Below are 21,534 nucleotides of genomic sequence, written 5' to 3'. Positions count from 1 at the left end.
ATGATGAAATTCTCAGTTCTGAAAACACTCCGCAACCCGAAACTCCTGTTGAAGAAAACTGGTTTCTCTTCTGGTACCATCTCCTCTTTTTGCCAGAATCTCTCTTCCCATATCAACTTATCCTTCCTTCCGTTCAGCACCAGGTCACCTCTTCCAGGAAGCCTTCCCTCACCTGTCTGACTCCTGAGGACCCTAGGCTTCCTTCTGCAGTGGCACCCACTGCCAAGAACATTGCACCTGGAGTGGAGTGCAGTGCCTCTACTGGGTGGGTCTCTTAAGGCCAGAGGCCGTTTTGTGTACCAGAGCTCTGGACCCATAAGGTGTTGGGGGGAGTAACAGTTCAATAACCTAGTGGCCACTGACTGAGACATCAAGCAAACGACACACAGTGGGGAACAACACAGATGGTCTGTGTTCCTGGGTCTCCTCTCTGCAGGGAAAGTCAGACAGATCAATACATCCAAAAAGACACATAGCTGCAGGAAGCAGTGGGCCTTAGGTGATATATGGCATAGGGCCGAGCCTGGACAATGACTAGGCGTGCTTCAGAGGGGAAAAACATCCAGAGTGAGTACGTGCAAAAAACAAAAACAAAAAAGCAAAAAACAAAACAAAACAAAACAAAACAAAAAAACCTATTGGTATTTCAGTCTGAGATCTGAGCTGAGCCAGGGATGCACCTGGAGCAATGAGACAGGGAGCCATCAGATGAGGGTCACCTACCAAGTTCATCTTCTTATCTGTCATCTTCTTGATTGTCAAGTGAATACCTGTGGGTCTTGAGGTCCATCACTAGCTCTTCGTGTGCCTTGGTTTTCTTGTCTTTGAAAACAAGAAAGAGGGCTGGGCTGGAGCTCTGCTGTGGAGCACTGGTATAGCTTATCTAGAGTCTTATGCTGATCACATGACACTATGTTTGCTGGCTGAGGGTGGGGTTCACCTGCTGGTGATGACCAGATAGGGAGGGGAAGTGAGCATGGAAGGGCAAAATGCTCAGAGCACAGGAGGGATTCGGGGCTTAGAACAAAGTCACCAGATGAGTGATAAGACCCACTAGCACCCAGTGTTCTAGTTTCCCTCCCTTGCTCATGTAAGGCTGCTGCTCTGAGACCGTTATTCAGAGCATTCCCCTTCCTCTTGGGAACACCCCAGTGTGAATGGTGAGTTACAGATGCTGTTAGGAGCTAAATTGTGAACTCTTAAAATTGACACATTGAAGTTTTGCCTCTAAGTAACAGAATGCAGCTGTATTTGGAGACAAGGCATTTAAAGAGGTGATTAAATTGAAATGAGACCGCTGGTGTGGGACTCACATCCAAAGGACTATTGTCCTTATTAAAAGAAAAGAAACCCAGGATTCATGAGTACCGAGAAGTGGCCATATGACCACACAGAAGACATCCATCTGCCCTCCAAAGATGCAACCCTGCCAACACCTTCATATTGGACTTCCAGCCTTCAGCAAGAGGAGAAGTAAATGTGTTAATTCACCCAGCCGGTGACATTTTATTACAGAAGTTGGAGGGAACTAGGCAGAACTGGAAACAGGTCTCTGCCTTTAGCTGCTGACAGCCTCCAGAACAGAGATTTAGTAATGACTCTGGAATCGTAGCTAGGATCCCATCAGGCAGTGGGGGGTGAGGAGCCTGCAGGCCAGAGGCAGGGTGGTGGGGATGATAAACCTGTGCACTGTGACCTTGGGCTAGACTCCACACAGAATGCATGGAGTTGCGAGTCAGTGCTGGGGTGGGACAAGGGAACAACAAGTAGATCTGCTGTGGACAGGACAAGGCCACAGGAAACAGTGTCCCCTTGCTCCCAGACATCCCGAACCAGATCCTTTGCTGCAATGGCTTCTCTACGATGAAAGTTCTGTGTATGCCTAGAACCCTCCTAGCCATAAGCACCACCAGGGATCAACAGAGGCCTGCTGTCTGTGGAGCCCAATGGGGTGCAATGGTCAGGTGGCTATATATCTGACCTCTGGATCACACATTTGGTTTGGTGCTTTCTAGCCAAGTGATCCTGGTCAGGAAGCATCTCATCTCTGAGCCTCAACTGGGAATGACAACAGTATCTATTTAACAGGGGTGAGGCAAGCACCCATGGAATGCATGCCCAGACCTCTGCCATCTAGGTCCCAGCAGCATGGCCCACTGTGACCCAAAGACCAAGACTTCTTGGTGAGACCACAGGCAGCTTATCACATGGCCTGGAAGACAGGCAATGTACCATCCTCCCTCCAGGGAAGTCAGGCTAGGGACAACTGGATAGGTACATTTTATACCAGCATCTTCTTCCTTGAACCCCAGAATGTAGCTGCCGAAAGTGAGGAGTCCCCACGCAGCAGGAAGCAGTAGAACTCCTTTGGTATTGTACTATCCAGATGGATCACTCCTCTGAGGTGGATGAGAGGAATATGTGGAATCCAGGGACCCACTTGGTGATCAGGCATGCTGACATGCTCAGCCGGTCTTCATTGTCAGTGAAAAACATATCAACATAGGAGGTATGGAAAGAATAGGGCTAAGGAACAGACCACCACTCTGTGAGGATGACAGGACCATGGGCTAGCAAGATGTCGCAGTCAGCAAAGTACTGACAACACAAACATGAGGACCTGAGTTCACATCAACCGCAAACATGTGAGAGTCGGGCATAGTGGAATCTATCTATAACCCCCATGGTGAAGAGGCAGATCCTTGGAATTTGCTGGCTGGTCAGTCTAGCCCAAATAATGAGTTCTATGTTTAGTGAGAGACTGACGACGGATGGCGATGATGATGTGATGATGACGTAGAGAGATTGAGGAAGACAGTTCACTTTGACTTATGGCTTCCACAGGCTCCTGTACACCCCACAAACACATTCAAAAAATCTGGTAGGGCCACTCAGCTTTCCTGAGATAACTTCCATCCACTCCAGGAGGAAAAGCAAGTACTATGAGGTATCTCCACAGTCTATCCACATGTTTAGCATCCATCTTCCCTTCCAGAACAGAAGATCCATGGAAACAAAGGCTAATTCTCCCTTGCTCATGGTTGGCTCCTTGACATAGGTCCGGGGTTGGAGACATCCACAGTACTCTTGTGAAAGGTGGGGTGGAAGGAGAGGAAACTGAGTTAGGGGTCTACAGAAACCCATGATGTTCCAGGCCACTAGCACCCTGCCCAGCACATTATGCTACTTTCAGCTAGGGCCAGGAGGACTGGGTGAGCCCTCACCCTCATTGGCTCTTGAGTCAGCTACAGAAGCTGTAGAGAAGGGCAGCCTGGTTAGGATCTTAGGGGAAGCAACTCTGTTTCTTTCATCCGGCCATCGCTAAGTTCTGGGTTCCCAGCTAAGTGGCTAATGGTCAGGGCCAGAAGGACTCGGCTGTGTTTAGTGGGTCCTGTACTCTTATGCCTCAACACTACAGATGGGAGGAGGAGAGGGGGTTGAAAGAGAGAGAGCTGGTAGCTGGCTTGCCTCTCCTTGGGATGGTTTAATAAGCCCTTAGGTGACATTAATTGCCACCAGGCATTAGGGACATAATGAGAATCATCTTCTTTGACTACTACAGCATAGTCTGTCCCCAGGGCCTCCAATAGACTGTTAGCTCTCCTCACCGAACCTCTGAGCTATGGGGGAGGAGAAAGACCAGCTAGGCAGGTTCCAATATGAATCCTAAGCAGGGGCAGTCAGCAGCCAGAAGGAAAGGTTCCCATAGTCATCCAAGTCCATTTTTCCAAAATGTCCCTTTCTGGAGGGAAAAGGATGCTCACAGGATCAGGAGGGTTAGATAAGACCTGAGTATGGCAGACAAGGTGTGGACAGAGCGTCCCACCAACCATTGCTCTGATCTGTCTAGCCTCACACTCCTTCTGGTATAGAAGGGGGACTCTTAAGTCCCATTCTCTCAATATGGGCTATGCCCATGGGACAAAAGACTGCCTCTCCAGAGTACTGCCGATTGAGATCAAACCTCTCAGGATTCCCTCGTGATATCCAATAATGCTGTCAAATCATGGCCATTGATCCCATGCCTGATTGGCGGTTGACTGTCGGGTCTGATTTGGGTTGCATTCTAATGAAAAAGGTGCGATGGTGGGAATGAATGCCTGCCTCACAACCCTCTTCTCTCCAGCTGATGATTGAACTGAGAGTGCAGAGGGGCAGTTTCTCACATTCCCCCCCCCCCCACACACACACACACGCCCTTCAGAGGTTTGCAAAACAACCTGTAGGCAGAGGCAAATCACTCCTCTGCCTCCTGCGGCGCCCCTTGCCTATTTCTGCCCGAGGAGCTCCAACCAGAAGAGCTGGGCGCGGCAGCTAGTCTGATTCCCACCGGGTGCCCTGCAGACCCAGGCGGACTCAGAGGCTGTGGGAGACTGCCCCCTATCCGCGCCTCGGGTAGAACCACTGAAAACATCTCCGGCACCCGGCGGGGAGCTGGCATCCTTTGGAAAGGGACCTCGGCCGGCGTCGGCTGTGGCGTCTATCCAGGAGAACCGCAGTCGCAGCAGCCGGCCGGCCCCACTCGGATCGCACCAACCTGAATCTCAAGAAGGGAAAAAAACATTAAATGTAAAGCCGGGAAGAACTGAACGGCGAGGCCAGCCCTGGGCCGACTCTCATTAAGGAGCCGCGCGCGCCCCCAGGCTGGGAATGCGGAATGGACACGTGGACAGACAGGGGAGCCGGGGGAGGGGGAGTCTCCGTGGCGCGCGAGCCGTGGGCCGCGCGCTCCGGGGCCACGTGATCACGGGGAATCTGGGAGGGGAGGGAGGGAGGAAAAGGGAGCGAGCGCGCCAAGCTGGGCGCCCGCCCGCTACGGTCCTGGTGGGCGCTGGATGCCGGACCGAGGAGGAGGAGGGCGGCGAGCATCAGTGTATGTGTGTCTCTTTCTCGAACCATTTACGGAAGAGCGCCGTGGAGGTGGCAGCGACTGCTTCAGTCAACTGTGGCTCCCCCCGCCTCTTTTTTCCCCTGTTCCTTGATTCTTCTTCTTCCCCCACCCCATGTCCAAGGAGAGCTGGACCCCTACCGGCATCTCGCGCTTCTTCCCTAGGCCTCCTAGGTACCCGCTGCTTCCTCTCCGGCCAGGGGTTGCGCAGGTGCGGTTGCCTTAGCCCCCTGGCCGCGCTCCCGCTTCTTGCCACCCGCAGCCGGGACTGGAGCGGCGATCTACTCGCCCAGACTGACTCCGAAAGAGCGACAGCCTGTGCCTTGCCGCACCGAGGCAACGGGCGAGCGGGTGCCCAGGGGCAAGGCGGGGGTGATGAGGAGGACGAGGCATCGGAGACTCTGAACCTCGGAAAAGTTCAAGGTTTATGTAGGTCCCCCCAGAGAAGGCGAGGATCGGTGCGAGGCGGGGCAGGACACCCCTCTGCTGAGACAGCGACACCCTACCGGAGAGGAAAGAAAGGGGTAGTCGGGTGCTGCCGAGGGCTGACCATCCCATCTCCCATCCTACAACGCTTACGGGCTGGATACTGGAGGAGACGCTCCGGGAAGAAACGGCTCGAGCTGGGGCGCCTTAGCTGGCGCTTCCGCTCCTTCGCTTGACCAAGCTCCATCTCCATGGGGCAGCGGGTGCCTAGAGCTCCACCCTTGCTCCAACCATCGAACCCCAGCCCGGCCAGGCGGCGCCGAGTCGGCCTGTGCTAGCGCAGACCCGGGTCGAGACTGGAGAGAGCTGGAGTCCAAGACCGAGCACTGCGAAGGGACAAACATCTGGTCACCCACCTCAGGCGTTTCGTCTGGGCGTCGCCTAGGGTGGTGGCGACCCGCGTCGCCTGTCTCATCCCTACAAGGAAACTTTTCCTTCCTCGGATGGATTAAAGTTGCCTGGATTTTCTCTCCCTCTCTCTCTCTGAGAAAGAAATCATCCGTTTCCTCCGGACCTGGGATTTTCCCGACTACTGCAGGGCGCTTGGAAGAGGAAGAAAGCAGCGTTGTGCATGTGGGGTTACCACCGAAACCCAGGCGATTCGAGCTCGCGTTGGGGATCTGTACCTTCGAGCGAGTACGGATCTGAGCGGTGCAGCGAGGCCAGGGGCTTCGGCACGCCGCCCTCGGCAGCCGCCAGGACGCCGGCGGCCACCGGGCCCTGGGACCGCACGTGCCGCTCCCCCCTCGCCTCGCAGATCCTGCAGGGGGCACCAGCTCAGGGAGGTGGAGACTCCTCCCGCCCCGAGCTGCGCCCCCGCCGGCTCCCAGGGTGTAGCCGGTGGTGCTCGGGACGCCCCTCCCCTCAAAGTGTCCCCGAATTGCGCTTTCTGGCCCCCCGAAGCCTCAACAAACCCAGCTGGGCACCAGTGAGTTGGAGGCGACCGAGTCCAGCTTGAAACCAATTCGCCGTGGACCTCTGCCCCCTCGGACCTCTCTTGCCCCCGCCTCGGCCATGGCCCCAGGGATGTCGGGCTGTCGCGGCGCCGCCCTACTCTGCCTCTCTGTGCTGCTCGCCCACGGTAAGTGTCGCGGCGCAGGCTCGGGGTGAAGATGCGGCGGGTGCCCCTGGAGGGGGCGCAGGGAGAACCGGAGGAAGGGGCACCCTCATCCCAATGTTCCCTGGACTCTCCACCGGCGCTACCAGCAAGGCGTCCTCGGCTGCAGCGGGAGCCCGCTGAGGGGACCGAGGTCGGTCCAGGAGAGATTGGGGGGGGGGCGGTCTCTCGTGCGGGCTCAGAGTTAGAATTCAGGGAAGAATCGGAGACCCTGGGGGCGTGTCAGCTCATGGATATCTAGAGGGGTAAGAGAGATTCGCTAGATCGGGTCCGGGGCACCGGGCCTCAGCTCCCCATACAGCGCAAGGGGCTGGGGACCACTGGGACCCGCGGGATCGTGGCTTCCGGGCCCCGGCGCGCAGGCGGGTGCGGGGCTGTGCGGCCGGCTGCCTAGCTTCCTGCGGCGGGCCTCGGACAGGGACGCGCACGGTCGGGGCCCGGGAGGCTTGTGAGCTGCATCTCAATGGCCGGCCGGCCGGCCGGCTCGCAGAGCAAGGCGGGCGGGGGTCTGGGCAGCAGGCGCGGGCCGGGCGACTGGCGGCGCGCGAAGGCAGCGGGGCCGCGCTCCAACGTTCTGCAATCTGTTGCGTCTGCTCCCCAGGCTCGCCCTGGGCTCCAGCCTCCGCCGGAAAGGGGCGATGGAGGGAGGAACCCGGGGTAGTGCGCCCCAGCAGTGAGACGGAGGATATAAATGTTGGAGGCAGAGGGGTCGCAGGACAGCTTCCCCACCCAGAGTGGGAACTCAGATGAGCCAGGAGGATGCTGCGGCGGGCTTCCGCAAGCTGGAGATGCTCCAGGAGGAGAGGGGCACAGACCGAACGGGGAGAAAGGGAGCTGTGGAAGCAGGGGGAGGGGGAGCGGCCCTCTGCTGCGCCCAAGTGAAACCAGCGAACCCGGGACATTTCCCCAGCTAGCAAAGAACCAACTAGGGGTGGAGGACTCTGATGCCCTACTCCCGAGGGGTGAGCCAAGGACAGAACTGGAGAAGGCCTTAGTGGAGCGAGCCATCTGGAGGTTTGAGAGAACCCTTCGTTTGTAGTGGTCAGCTTCTGCCCGAATCTGCGCAGTCCCTGGCAGCCTGAGTGCGCTGTGAACCTCCCCAAGGTCTCTAACCAGAGGTTTCGCTCACAACATCCCCTTCCCCCGCCTCCCCCCCCCCCAGGGTGTATTCTCAAGGTTGAAAGAGTAAGGAGAAAGAATGGTCTCTAGGAATCGTAGGGGCCAGAGGCCAGGAGGTGGTGAGGAATAAGCTTTATCTCCTCTGGGTGGCTGGTGTTCTCCTGCTATGGGATAAGCTGTTTTGCTTTTGGTTGGATTCTCTGGAGATTGCTTTTCTCTTGTTTGTTCGCGGGAGCAATGAGCAGGCAATGACCAGCAGGAATAAGGTATGGAGTAGTGGCCAGGGAAAAAATGCAGCCAGAGAAAAATCTTCATCGCTGGGGATGGCTGACAGTGGGTAAGGGTAAGACAGCTGTGTGGGCTGGTGGTGACCGGAAGCTCAGCCTAGCAGGCCTCTGTCTAGGCATGCCTCTTACCCCTGCTGAGCACTATTTCCGGGTAGGTTTTGGCCCTTGGGTAGTTCAGTTGCTGTCTCTAGGTCCCAGCTACTTACTAGCATATTCTCAGGCCTAGCTATAGAGATTTGCTCTTCTTGGCTTGCCAGAGCTGTCTGCTTCCTCGGCCCTTGCCCTAGGCAGGCCTTCTGGTGTGTCTTGCCTGCTGTGAGGCTTTTATCTAGGGCTCCCTGATGTCTCTGGGCCTAGGGTATCCAGTAGCTCTGAGCAGGGATGGTTGTCCATAATCTGCCCACATACTATGCTAGCACCGTGCAGGCATGCTCAGGACAGAGCAGGGATGGTTGTCCATAATCTGCCCACATACTATGCTAGCACCGTGCAGGCATGCTCAGGACAGAGGAGCTGACTTGGGGAAAGAAGTGAGGGAGATGAGCAGCACCCCTCTGTCCCCACCCCAACTTCTTTTCTAAGTCCTTCTCTGAGATCTAAAGTCCCTTTGTCAAGCCTTGCCTCAGTTTGACTTTCATCCCGTAACAAGCAAGAGCAAAATGAAAGAAATACATCTTGTAAAAGCAAATCAAACCTGAGCCTCAGGCCCTCATCTTGCAGGACCGACTGCCTAATGCTCGTCCTGCCAACCTCTCCCAGTTAGAGGAAGGTACATGGATATACTGTCACTCAGGCTAACTCTCAATAGATTTTCTAGGCTGATCCAGGGGTTGGGGGTGGAGGCTGCAATTTATAATACCTAGCAGGCCACTGAGGCCACAGGCTTCTGACCACACAGCCAGACAAGGAGGCCAAGAAGCCTGGACTACTGTTTGACAGTGGCGCCGCCGCTGGGCCAGATGACCTTGGGTTGCCTTCCTAGCATCATGTCCCCCTCCCTTCCCTCCCCCAGCCACAGCATGTGGTCTGTGATCCACCACTTCCCTCCTCATGTTTTGCCAGACTGTTGAGCAGAGCCCTTGTCTGAACAGAGAGAGCCTCACACCCCTTGTGGGCCCAGCTCACGGTGAGCAGAGTGAAGTGTCTGGTTATCTCCTGCCCTATTCCCAGTCTTACGGATACCTCTGAAGAAGAGCTAAGAAGGTTGTTTTCTTGTATCTGTCTTTAGGGAGATGATGCTTTATTTTTAGTTTGAGGAGTCTGGGGGTCAGGGTGGTGGCTGAACCTGCTGGAGAGCTGAGTGTCTGTTCTCTTACTCAGCATCTTTATTGGCTTCCTGTGGGACCAAATACCCACTCTTTCCCTGGCATCATGGTCCTTCTTGATCTTGGTCCCATGTACATCTTCCCCAAAATGTTCCCAACTTCTCTCTTCCTTCCATGTGCCTATTAAAACCCGCCTGACTTGTGAGTCTTCTGTAGGCAACACCTTGGCTCTGGAAACCCTTACCCAGCCTTTAAAGCTGAACCCCAATGGCAATTCCTCAAAGGGACACTCTCAGACCCTCAAGGCCCTTTCCTGAATGTTCTCCTGGCACTTCCAGCTGGTTGCCTTTGGGGCCCAGTTCACAGCTGGCATCCACATGCACACATGCACACACTCTCGTGATAGTCTCAGCTCCAGTGGTACATACACACCTCAGAAGAAATGGATGAGTGAAGCAATAGAAGGTAGGGAAAGAGGAGTCAGCTTCTAGAAGAGTGCAAGAGGGGAACAGGCCCAGGTTATACACCTGAGTGACTCCCTCAGACTGCACACCCCCAGGTGATACATTTGGGCCATGGTCTTAGGAGGCCACAGGCTATCTGACACCCACCAAGACTTTTCCTGTAGGTTGTATCCGCCAACCCTACTGCATCTCTCAGAAGGATGAGGCAAGCAGCAGGCCAGGGAGAGAGGCCTGTGTTGGCTGTGGAACTCAGCTCTGTTAATGCGTGAGGCCAGTAGGTGGGGATGTGTTCTAAACTTGGTGGCAGAAAAGGAGCTTTACTGGAATGCTTTCTGAGAATGGCTGGGTGCTGGGCTCCAGCTTCATGAGGCTCTGGGGAAAGCCAGCACCGAGACTGAGCCTTGTAAAGGCACCCATGAGGTTGGGGTAGACAGGAAGCGACAAGCTCTGCCTCCAGTCTCCAGGATGTGGTTCATATCCCTCGGCAGGGTCTAACATTGTCAGCATCCAGCATTGAAAGAGGAGACCCCAGGACAGTCGAATCCAGCCCTGTCGTATGCATGGAAAGTAGACATGCAGGAAAGAGCCTGGAACTCATGCAGCAAGATAGTGCTGGAAAAATAAACATCCTTTATTAGCCTTCCCTGATGCCCCTGGTCACATAGCATAGGACAGCCAGTAGACCTTGAGGGTTGAATCCCCCTGCTGTACTTCCCAGCCCAGCCACAGAGCCCAGACAAAGACCCCACCTTGCCCCTCCTCTCAAGGTACTGTGCAGCAGACCTCTTGGTACAGACTTACCCATTATCACTCCAGCTTCTCAGGGGGCTGAGCCAGGAGGAACCCAAAACCAAGATGTTTGGCTACAGACCAAGTTCAACAACAGCCTGGACAACTTGGTGAGACCCTGTCTCATAAAATGAGAGAGAAATCTAAGTCACAGTCCAATGACACAATACTTCCCTACCCTGTGCAAGGCCAAAAGTTTGAGACACACACCCCACTTCATGCCACCCTGCACCACAAAAACAATTTCAGGCTGCAGGATATTCAGTGTGTCCAGGGAACTCCCTCCCTCCCTAGCCTGTTTACTTCCTCTGCCAAGAGACCATTCTTAACCTCCTAGTTCTCTGCTCCCTTCGCCTGTAGCAAATGCCAACAAAAGGCTCTGATTGCCCTCCCCACCCCTCTGTCCCATCCCCAGCCTTCCTCCCTTCTTCCCTGTTTGAACTCAACACAGAATTTTAATAAGAAATTAATGAGCCGGGTGTGTGTGTGTGTGTGTGTGTGTGTGTGTGTGTGTGTGTGTGTGTGTATTTTAAAGAAAATAAATGTCTTTTCCCCTCCTCTGTCCTTTCAGCTGCAAAGTAAAGTGGGCATGCCTTGCTATCAATTTAGGTGGGCTGTGCTCTGCCTCGGCATCCCCAAAAGTTAGGCCATGTATCTGTCAAAGGCATGCCAGTGCTCAGCCAGCCAAATGCTTTCAATGAAGAATGACTGAGACTTTAGAGACAGGGCAAGTGAGTCCAGAGGCAAGCCAACCTTCAGGGTAGCCCAGCACCTATGGCCTTGGAGCCCAGAAGTCACTGCTGTGTCTTGCTTTTTATCCTTTCAGCTCCCTTTCCTCCCCTGCCATCTCTCAACAGGAATGCATGCATGCATGCGTGCGTGTACACACACACACACACACACACACACACACACACACACACGGGGCCAGGGGAGATCAGGCCCTTTGGCTCTCAGCATCCAGCAGGATCACACACACACAAACACACACACACACATGAGAAGGAGAGGGGAGACAAGGCCCTTTGGCTCTCAGCACCCAGCAGGATGAGTGGAAAATGGAAGCAATTACCTAGATAATTCAATGCTTGTTGCATGAATGAATGGATGCAAAAATGAATAATTTGCTGCAAAAAAAAAAAGAAGAAGAAGCAAGAGTAGTAAAGGTAATTGATGAAAACCTTTGTTTTCTTTCTTTCTTTCTTTTTTAAACAAAATTATCTAGGTAATTATCTGCTTTTAAAAAGCTCCCATTTTATCAAACCTGAGTCCTTCTCTTTGCATTCTCTCCCCCCCAAACTTTTGGTCCATGAGAATAGGCAAGTAGTTTGCCCTCTTCACTTAAATGGCTTTTCCAGTTCCTTTCAAATAGCTGGGAAGTGATGTACTTGCTTATAGAGTCTGCCAGCCTATCTATGTTTCCCTGGCCCCATCTTTGGGCCTGGGAAAATGTCATACCCAGGGTCCTCAGGATGGATGGATATCTCTTACAATGATCAGGTACTCAGAGATGTCTCCATTACCTATCCCAAGCAGGAACACTGTGGGTTCCTAAAGGGCAGAGAAACACAAGACTCCTTCCTACTTATCCACATTGTGATCAGTGGTCCCACCCACATTGTGATCAGTGGTCCCACTGTGTCCCCAGGTAGCCATTGTGTGAAGCCACTTCTCAGTGAGCTGTCCTTGGCCATGTCTAAAGCCAGGTTTTCCAAGTCTGTACTTGGAGCTTTCTTGCCATCATGGACAACCCTGGCATGGGCAGAGAGACACAGGAGCTAGTGAACCCCCAAGCTGCTTGAGCTCCCCTCTCTCCATTGGTCTCTTAGGTGTGTCTAGACTCTTAATGACTTACATTTTCTCTCGTGTCATTCCCTAGACTAGAACAGTCTTCCACCTTCTCATCAGCCTTGTCTTCAAGAGATAGCACATTCATTCCTTCTATCCAGAAAGCCACTGTCTGAGGGTTTCTATTGCTATAGTGGAACATCATGACCAAAAAGCAAGTTGCAGAGGAAAGAGTTTGGCTTATACTTCCATATTGCTGTTATTATTAAAGAAAGTCAGGACAGGAACCTAACAGGGCAGGAACCTAGAAGTAGGCGCTGATGCAGAGACCATAGAGGAATGCTGCTTACTGGCTTGCTCAGCCTGCTTTCTAATAGAACCCAGGACCACCGGCTCAGGTGTGGCTCCACCCACAATAGGCTGAGACTTCCCATGTGAATCACTAATTAAGGAAATTTCCCCACCAGACTTGCCTGTAAAAGCATTTTCTCAATGGAAGCTGATGGAGGCCTCTCTGATGACTCTAGCTTGTGTCAAGTTGACAGGACAGCCACCCTGATTCTCAGTTAACAGAAGACTCATAAATGCTGCCATCCATACCAATTATCCCGTTTGAATGGTATGCTGCCTGGGTTTCCTCCTGGCCATGATCATAAATGTCCCTGGATGGCATATGGACTGACTCCTTCTCTGCCACTGCCATCCTGTGTCCCAAGAAACATCCTGGTGCACAGTGAGTGAGTGATGATTGTCTATCAGCTGTTTTCAACCTTCCTAACGCTGTGACCCATTAATGTAGTTCCTCATGTTGTGGTGACCCCAGACGGTAAAATACTTCTGTTATTACTTTGTAACTGTAATTTTGCTACTGTTATGAATCATAATGTAAATATTTGTGTTTTCTCATGGTCTTAGGCTACCACTATGAAAGGATCATTTGACACCCCTGCCCCAGGAGTCATGACCCACAGGTTGAGAACCTCTTGTCTGAATGAACCAGCGCACAAAGCCTTGGGTATATCCACACATATATAGACAATGACCTCAGCACTCTGAAAGTATTCAGTTGGTGCTTACTGCATGGGGCCAGTCTTTGAGTGAAACACCTCAAGCTGCTGGAGAGCTGTCCTTGGGCTCAAGCAGGGAGGCAGTAGTCAGCAGTATACATGGTCCTTGGGTATGCTATGCTTGTCAGAGACAAAATGTCCTGTAAGGAGAGTAGGGAGTTCCAGAGGTTCTGAGCTGTTTGTCATACAAAGTGAGATCCCGCTGAATGGGGCATCATTAAGTATGAGTGTCAAGGGCAAGACTGGGGTCTGAGAGAGCTAAAGAGAGCAAGAAGGGGGAGCGGAGGGAAAAGAAGGGGAGCACCTGACAACCCCAGGAGGCTAAATGCCAGTGTCCTTACCTCACAGGACCCCAGGTGCTATACAGCAGTCTCTTTCTCACAGTCTGATCTTTTGGCTAATTATATAACTTTGCAAAAATCCTACTCCCTGAGACCTGGGCATGACATGAACTCACTTGGCCTGATTTTATACAATTTTGTTTGAGGTGTGTTGATCAAGATGTGGAGGCTCTGCCAGCATTCGGGGACCACAGGGCCTGCTACATGTCAGTCCCTGGGCATCTTGAAGCCTAATCTGTTCTGGGTCACCTGCTCTGCTACCTCTCATCCTGTCTCGTCACTGACCTGCAAGTGTCTTGGTATTATTGGCTTAGCCTCCCACCACCAGACAGTAGCCATTGATCATTCCTGGTGTCCACAAGGGGGGTCCATCTGTCTTGTGCCTTGTTCTACCTCCAGTACTGTAGATGTTTGGGGCCTTTGTCTAATAGGAAGAAACTCTTCAGTTGGAAATAGGAAAAATGGCCATTTTCTCTGCTGCCAACACAGCAGAAAAATGATCTCAATTTTTCTGTGGCTGTTCTCGGAGAGGGAAAAGCTGCCAGTAGCCAGCCCATGAGTGAGGGGGCTGAGAGGGTAGGGAAGACAGACAGTGGTGGGTTTAGCCACCTGATGGGACACTGACAGTCCTTCCAGGAACATTCTCCCCAACCTTGGCCCCTGCTGACCACACACCTGTATTGGGCAGCCATTGCTCTGTGTGGTGAGCACTAATTGTGCCCTTCAGTTGGTGCTGGGTACCGATCCATCCCCTGGTGCCAGCACAAGACCCTGTTCTGTTCCCACCTGGCTGTGACATCATGGAGCTTTCCCCCTCCATCCACCCTTTCCCTACACACAGCAATAAATTGCCTGACTCAATGGCCCCTTGTGTGATTTGTGCCCATGTTACTTATCTATTCTGTGCCTGAGTTCCTCGTTAGCCAACGATGATGATCAGCCGGCTGCCTGCATGCCACTGTCGGGCTTTGCTGTGACGATTCAGTGAGTTGCTCCATGGCAAATATTTCACACTGCACCCCAGCCCAGTGCAGGGCAAACTTGTAAAAATGATGGCTGTCAATATTATCATTACTAATGTTATTAGTGTATGCCGGGCGCCATGTTGAGTGTGAAGATGAAGCAACCTGCGTCTGCTAATCTGTTCTTAAATAGATTTGTAATGTGATGTCCTAGGGAGAAGAGACTGGTCTGCAGAGATAGTGACCAAACAATTGGAGCAACTGTGGAAGGGACTGGGAATGTTAGTGGGGAGGGAGAACTGTGTAATTTGAGAAATCAGGAGAGGCATCTGGGAGGAGATGTCTCAGGAGCCCTTAATGAGGTTCCAGAATGCTGTTCTGGAAGTGAGGTAGTTGGTGTTTTCTTCCCGGGGAAGACAGGGTAGGGGCTAGATGGCTGCTCACTTAGTGCTCAGAGCCTAGGGATAAGATGAACGGGTGAACTGAGGCTGCTTGCTGGGGTGCAGCAGTATGGGATGCTAAAGGCGAGGCATGTGAGTAGCCATTCGTTGCCCAGATCTTCTGTCTGTAGACCTCTCAAAATGGTGACCCTGTGTTCCACGAAGTGCTCAGGAGCCATTGAGAGTTGTGGAGAGAGAAGATGGGACAGAAGCTGGATTCTTAACAATGACCAGGTCAGGGAATGAATTGTAGATCTGTCTAGAGTGTGGAGGGGAGTTGTAGCTCTGCCTTCTGCAAGCATTCATCTCAGGTACCACCTTGGATGGGGAAAATCCACCTTCAGAGCTGGATTTGAGGATGAGTGCCGCCTCCTTGGTGAGCCGGGAGCTGGCACTGCAGGACTCTGTGTCTACAATGTTGGTCTGCAGATGTGCGCATAGAAGGTAGGGACCCTGTGGCCCCACAGCTCAGGACATGGAATTGTCAAGGCCCAGAGTTCCTGGGGGCACAGTCTCCTGGACAACACATCAGAGTCCAAGCCCAGAGACCCCCAACTATCCTCACTGTATGATGGAGGCCCAGCCAGCCTCATTTCACACCTGACCCATCAGCCAAAGGCAGAGATAGGGCTTCTGCCAGCCTGCAAGGAGACTGTAGGAGCCAGGCACATGGGGCAGGTATTGGGATAATTTCACAGCACCCAGCCGGTTCCAACCCTTCCCAACACAGTGCAGCCAAGTGACCTGAGAGCCGGAGACTTTGGCAGATTGGTCTCCAGAGCTTCGGCCTCCCTACCTGCAGCATGGGAGTGTTGGAGCTGTCTCTCAGGAAGCTGTGTAGGGGCAGAGCCCACTGTGGAAACACCCAGAACAAACAGCGGGCACCTGCCACAGGGATTAGTAAACATAGGTTTCTTTCTTGCCCAGAGCCACGGGCAAGCCAGAGCCTTCCAGGAAGCATGTTCAGGATGTGCCAAAGACTTCCCAGCGAGCGGGTTTCTGGTGATTGGGTTTTCTGTTTTGTTCTGTTGGAGTCTTGTTAAACCTTAATGTCCCCTAGCAACACACGGTTGGGTTTCAGGACCACAGGAGCCATCTCAGTCCCTCCCTTCTTCTCACCCTCTCTCCTCCCCAGATCTCTGCGGTAGACCAGGTCCCCCACTTTGACTCTGCTGTAGCACAAGCATAGCTCTTGCCTGGAGGGGCTGTGGCCTCTTGAGATTCACATCTGTATCAGGCAATGCCCACAGTGAACAAAAGTTACCTCTACCCCATAGCTAGGCCCAGGTCATGGATGGTTTCTGACTCGGGACCCTAGTCTCCTTGATCCCATAGCCTGAAAGCTCACAGGGACAGCACAGGAGCCCCCCAGGACTCGTTACACTATATGCATCAATACACATCTACAATGGAAAGAAAATCTCCTCCATCCTAAAGGGTCCTTTGAAGGTATGTAGTTAGTGCAGCATGCCCTGCATGGCACCTTATGACAAAGTCACAGAGCCACTGTTTTTAGTGGTGTCATTGGCACCAAGGAACCCCCAGGAGTCACTTCATGCAGCCCTGTCCCAGCGTCCCTCACACCCACTCCTGCCCCCACCACCTGCACTCTTCCTCCCCTGTAGTTTTCTTTCCTCCCCTGTCCCTAGTGATGGCACGGATGAACACATCTACTTTCCCAGGGCTTGGGGGTGGGGTTTTAGGCCCCTGACTTTATTGCCCAATAGATAGCAGAAGCCATATGTATGTTTATGCTGCAAAGTAATTTTTAACAATACATTCCAATCCATCTGTCCAAAACATGGACGTTTCCTTGTGGAAGCCCATAGGAAGCTGGGAGTTGGTGTTTGTAGCTCCTGCTTCCTTCTGTTTGGGGGTTGCAGGGTCACAGCCTTAGAAGTCTGACCTTCTACTGCCAGTGGCAGGCTGAGTTCAGTTCTGAGCCCCATCCTTTGGCATTGCTGCTCCAAACCACATGTCTCTCTCACCCTGCTGGCTGGGTGCATCCAGAACCTCCTTCCCTCAGAGGCATTCTGAGTCCTACTTTCTGAGGTCCTCACTAGCCCGAACAGCTCCTCCTGATTCTTGGAAGTCTCTGCCCACTTAGAGCTGGCTTTGCCTTTCCCAGCTGGGGTGATTCATACTTGCGCTGGTGACCCCTCTCTTAGAGGCAACTTGGCTGGATGGAGCTCCTGTCCCTCACCCCCAGCCACTGTCAGGCTCTGGAAATCAAGGTCAAATGCGGTCACCCTTCTGTTCAGAGTCCCCTCCCCCATGCCATCTCATCAGGAGAGAAAGCCAGAGTCCTTGTAGCAACTCCCAAGCCTACAAGGACTGTCCTTTCTCCCGACCCTGCCTCTGATCCCTCAGCTCTAGCTACATAGACTTCCAGATGTCCTCCACATGCTGGGTGTGGTGCCTCAGAGACTCGGTCTTGTGGTCTCTCTGTTTGTCCTTTTATCTCCCAAACAAATACTTCTTACCAGAGAAGCTCTCCATGGGCACCTCAGTCCACTCCCTCAGCTCGGGGATTTCTCTTATGACATAGAACTATGTGTCTGCTTGCTCATAGGTTGAGCCCCCAGCTGAGGGTAGGCTCCTGCCAGCAGGAAACACATTCATTTTGTTAAGTGTTGTAACCAGCACCTGGACCAGGGCCCAGCACAGGGATTTTTGGTCTGTATCTCAAAAGAAAGGAATAAATCGTAGGAAAGAAAGGAATAAATCGTAGGCGTGGCTCCCTCCTGTCCTCTCACTTTTCCTACCTAGAGAACTGCTAGAGAGACAAACCAGTCCTTAAATGAGTGACAGTAGCCAGAGGTGGAGAAGTTACTCCTTCCTCTTCACTCACTCATTCACACATGTGTCTGTCAAATTCTAGCTGTGGGATCTTAGAGAAATGGCTGGCTTTCTCTGAGTTTGGTTTCCACATTTACATAGTGTGCCAGCACTATGATGCTCTTAGTCATTACAATGAAGGAAGGGGATAACGTGGGCTTAGAGGAGGGTTTGGCTTATGGTGCGTGCTCAATAAATGGCAGTGATTGTTAACTTAATTCTGTTGAAAGCTTTCCTCGATCTGAGTGTGTACAACACACCAGGCAGGCATGTGACAGCCACAGGCTGGCACGCACAGGGCGAGTGTGCAAGCAGGTTTGGTGCAGTGCAGCTGGTGCCAAGTGGCAGAGGTACCTACAGAACACCTGGTCTCACCTGGGTTTGGAGAGGGCCAATGGTGGCTTCCTGCCACTGAAGCCACAGCTGCCAAACTTTGGGCCAAGCAGCATGTTGAACCCCAGGAGCACCATGGCAGAGGGTGTGTTTTGTGTGTGTGTGTGTGTGTGTGTGTGTGTGTGTGTGTGTGTGAGAGAGAGAGAGAGAGAGAGAGAGAGAGACAGAGAGAGAGAGAGAGACAGACAGACAGACAGAGAGAGACAGAGAGAGACACACACAGAGAGAGACAGACAGAGAGAGACAGAGAGACAGACAGACAAACAGACAGAGACAGTTTTGTCTGGAGCCTGCTCACTGGGCTGTATAGCATGGAAGTAGTATTCCGAGGAGGCAGGGGTCAGGGTGTGTTTCAACTCTAGACCACACTAGGGGATGAACTACTGTCCCCTGGCTTGAGCCTTCTAATCTATAAGGCAGAGCTCCTGGGAGTGGGGGAGCCAATAAGAACTGGGGTCTCCAGAAGCAGATGGTAGGTGACCTGTAGTCATCTTGATAAAAAAGCAGAAGCTGAGGCTTGGAACAACAGACATCCTCCTTTAGTGTCACAGCTGTTCCCTGTCCTTGTCCACAGCTGCCCCTCAGGTCCCCTCCTTTGTCGTAGGGAACCATGACCCTACAGCCCTCACCCCAAGACTCACACTCCTACTCTAAAGCCGTGCAAGTTGGTTTGCATGAAAGTATCCCTGGGCCTTGCCTTTAAAAGTCTTCATCTTTCCTCTAAACAGCCCCTAAATGGTTTCTGTAAATTGTTTTAAGTAAGAAAAATGAGGAAAAAAAAAAAAGAAAAGAGAAAGAAATAATAATGTCAGTGCCAGCTGCCTGACTGGAATGTGGATGACTCTCCTGTCTCTACCTGCTCCTTCCCACAGAGTACTGGAACTCAGGTTGCCCTGGCATTCAAGGCCACAAAACCCAAACTTTGCCTCCTCCCTCAGGCAGGAGGTGACCATCAGACAGGAAATACCCCCCTCCCCCCGCCCCATGCTGCCATGTCTGCCACTCCAGGTCTTTGGGGGGAAGTGTGCCTCCCTTGTCAGTCTAGGACTCTTTTGGAGGAACTGCCCTTCTTGTCAGTCTAGGGGCATCCTGGGAAAGACTGGGACTGCTGATCAGAGGGATTCGGAGTCCCACTAGGCAAGGATTGGGTGGGGAGCATTGGGACGCCCTCTAGAGGCCTCTAGAGGCTGGATTCTTCCAGAAAAAGCACAGGCTGGCTCCCAGACTGAGCTCTGGAGGCAGGGTTCTGGTTCTCCCAAGCACATCATTTGCTTTGGTCATCATTCACCCTGCACAGCTTTCCCCAGTACCTCTGTGTGTCAGGCCTGCAAAATGAAGCTTCCCTGGTAAGGCCTGAGAGCTACACTAGCCTAGGGGTGTAAGATAAATATTTAAACACAGTTTGATACTATGTCTATTTAGCAAAATAATAGTAGTAGGTGCACCCCTGGGGATGGTGACTTATCTAACCATGGCTTCTTGTTTCTGTGAACTGTACCAGGCATCATTTCCATTCTGAGAAAAGTTCTTTAAACCCAATAAGAAAGTAATTAGTTACTTTTTCTGCTAGCTTGACCCCATAGAGGAGATCTAGAACCAAGCTCCAGGTTTTAGGTGTATGACCTGACTCTGCAACTAGAAGCTTAGCATGGAAGCCAGGCCTATGGTCTTGGACCTAGGCTCAACCCAGACCACCCCCATGCCATCTTGACCACAGTTCTGTTGTGACCAGGGGGCAGGGATGAGACCAGCAGCTCTACAGGGTGAGGCAGTCTGAGCCTACTTTCTCAGCATCTCTCCTGTGTGCTCATCACACTTGCTACTGTGAAGTGTCACCGTTGCCTGATATGGGAGCCAGAAACAAGGGTACCTTCTTCCTGGTGGCCCAGCCCTGGGATGCTCATGTCGTTCTAAGTCCTTTTCCCCTCCTGGACCACATTCTCTGTGTGAAATGGAATAGGATTGGATGAAATCAGTGACTTTGTAACTTGAGGCAGGGTAAATGTGTATCACACATGATATGCAATACAACATAACGTGTACGTGTTACATACACGTGACAGGTGACACAGATGAAAGCTGGGTGAGGGAAAGTGGAGGGGGCTTCCCAAGGTTCCCTGAGTTCCACTTTCCCCATGACCCTGTGGCATCCCTGAAACACATCCATGGAGCCAGTAGACAGGCATTGAGTCTGCCGGCATCAGGCTACCAAGGACTCTCAGGGCACAACTGTTAGAGCTATCCCCAGACCTTCATGCCCCTTTCCCTGAGACCCCACTGTTTTCCAATGGAGATGAGCCCCAAGGAGATAGGCTGGCTCCAGAAGCCATGGGCACTGGAGGGAGTCCAGTGGGATTAGAGCCATAGTCATCAGAAAGGCAGGCGTGGGTGGCAGCAGACAGGTACCATACCAGTCCTTTCTACCCGCCCCCCCCCAGCAGGCAGACTGTCCCAGATGCCACAGAACAACGGTTCATCATCTTCTTGTGCTCCCTTTGATGTGCTGAGAAGGAAGGAGGACGAACACAGACAGAGCCCCCGCTCCTTCTCCCACTTAATTGGGACCCAATTAAGTGAATAATTGTTACAAATGTGAAATCACCTTCCACAGCTTGGGGATGTGGCCCGAACACAGCATGAGCTGCAGGCCTCTCTAGAAGGCAGCCTTGCTACTGTGAAGTGTCACCGTAGCACTTGGATCCCATTCCCATGGTGGAGTGTGTTGAGCCCCAGAGCTCCCTATTCTCCTCCTCCATGACTCAGCATAAAACTGAGCCAGCCCCCACCATGGCTGGTCCAGCCGGGTAATCCATCCAGGGTTCAGCCTCTTCTCAGACGTTCACACCTAGCTAGGTTGTCTCTGTTCCAGGCGTGTCTCACTAGCCCTGAGCTCACACACACCTGCACAAAGGAGCTCGACCCTCATAAAGGGCACACATGCAGAGGAAGTAAATCAAGGCAGAGAGATGGCTGCCAAGGAGATCAGTGGGAGAGACCCAACTGGGACGGTCCAAAGCCTCAGGCAAAAGCTTTCTAAGGATGGGGATGTGCTCCTGGGACTTCCACAGTCAGTCTCTCCTGACAGGGAGCGAGGTCAGAGGTATCTGGAGAATCAGAGCATGGAAGACAAATGACTCGCTTTAGGGAGTGTCCTACAAGCCTGTACAGTGAGCACCCCACACTCCATATGCACTTGCTGATGTCACTCATACCTACTGTCCTCAGGTCAGTGGAACCATGGTGGGCTGGTTTGTTTGGTGCCAGGCTCTGCACATGGGCTTTTGAGGTAG

General features: G+C 52.7%; 2 protein-coding genes across 2 annotated transcripts in view; one reads left to right on the top strand and one right to left on the bottom strand.

Moving 5' to 3' along the window:
• Positions 1 to 5,110: 5,110 nt before the first annotated feature.
• On the bottom strand, positions 5,111 to 6,390 carry LOC117710259 (uncharacterized). The gene is made up of 4 exons (XM_076935261.1): positions 6,351 to 6,390; positions 6,001 to 6,134; positions 5,468 to 5,700; positions 5,111 to 5,390 (listed from the first exon to the last, which is right to left on the bottom strand). Exons 1-4 carry the CDS (start codon positions 6,388 to 6,390, stop codon positions 5,111 to 5,113), a joined length of 687 nt encoding a protein of 228 aa, XP_076791376.1.
• The window catches only part of Tmem132e (transmembrane protein 132E), a 59,563-nt gene continuing 43,720 nt past the window's right edge, over positions 5,692 to 21,534 (top strand). Inside the window, exon 1 of the mRNA XM_034507052.2 lies at positions 5,692 to 6,455. Coding sequence (XP_034362943.1) covers positions 6,389 to 6,455 — 67 coding nt within the window. The 5' untranslated portion in view covers positions 5,692 to 6,388. The remainder of the gene's footprint in view (positions 6,456 to 21,534) is intronic.

Source organism: Arvicanthis niloticus, chromosome 6 (genome assembly GCF_011762505.2).
Source record: "Arvicanthis niloticus isolate mArvNil1 chromosome 6, mArvNil1.pat.X, whole genome shotgun sequence".
NCBI classification, from domain to species: domain Eukaryota; kingdom Metazoa; phylum Chordata; class Mammalia; order Rodentia; family Muridae; genus Arvicanthis; species Arvicanthis niloticus.
The sequence above is the reverse complement of the archived record's forward strand: the minus strand, read 5'-3'. Positions and strand labels throughout refer to the sequence as shown.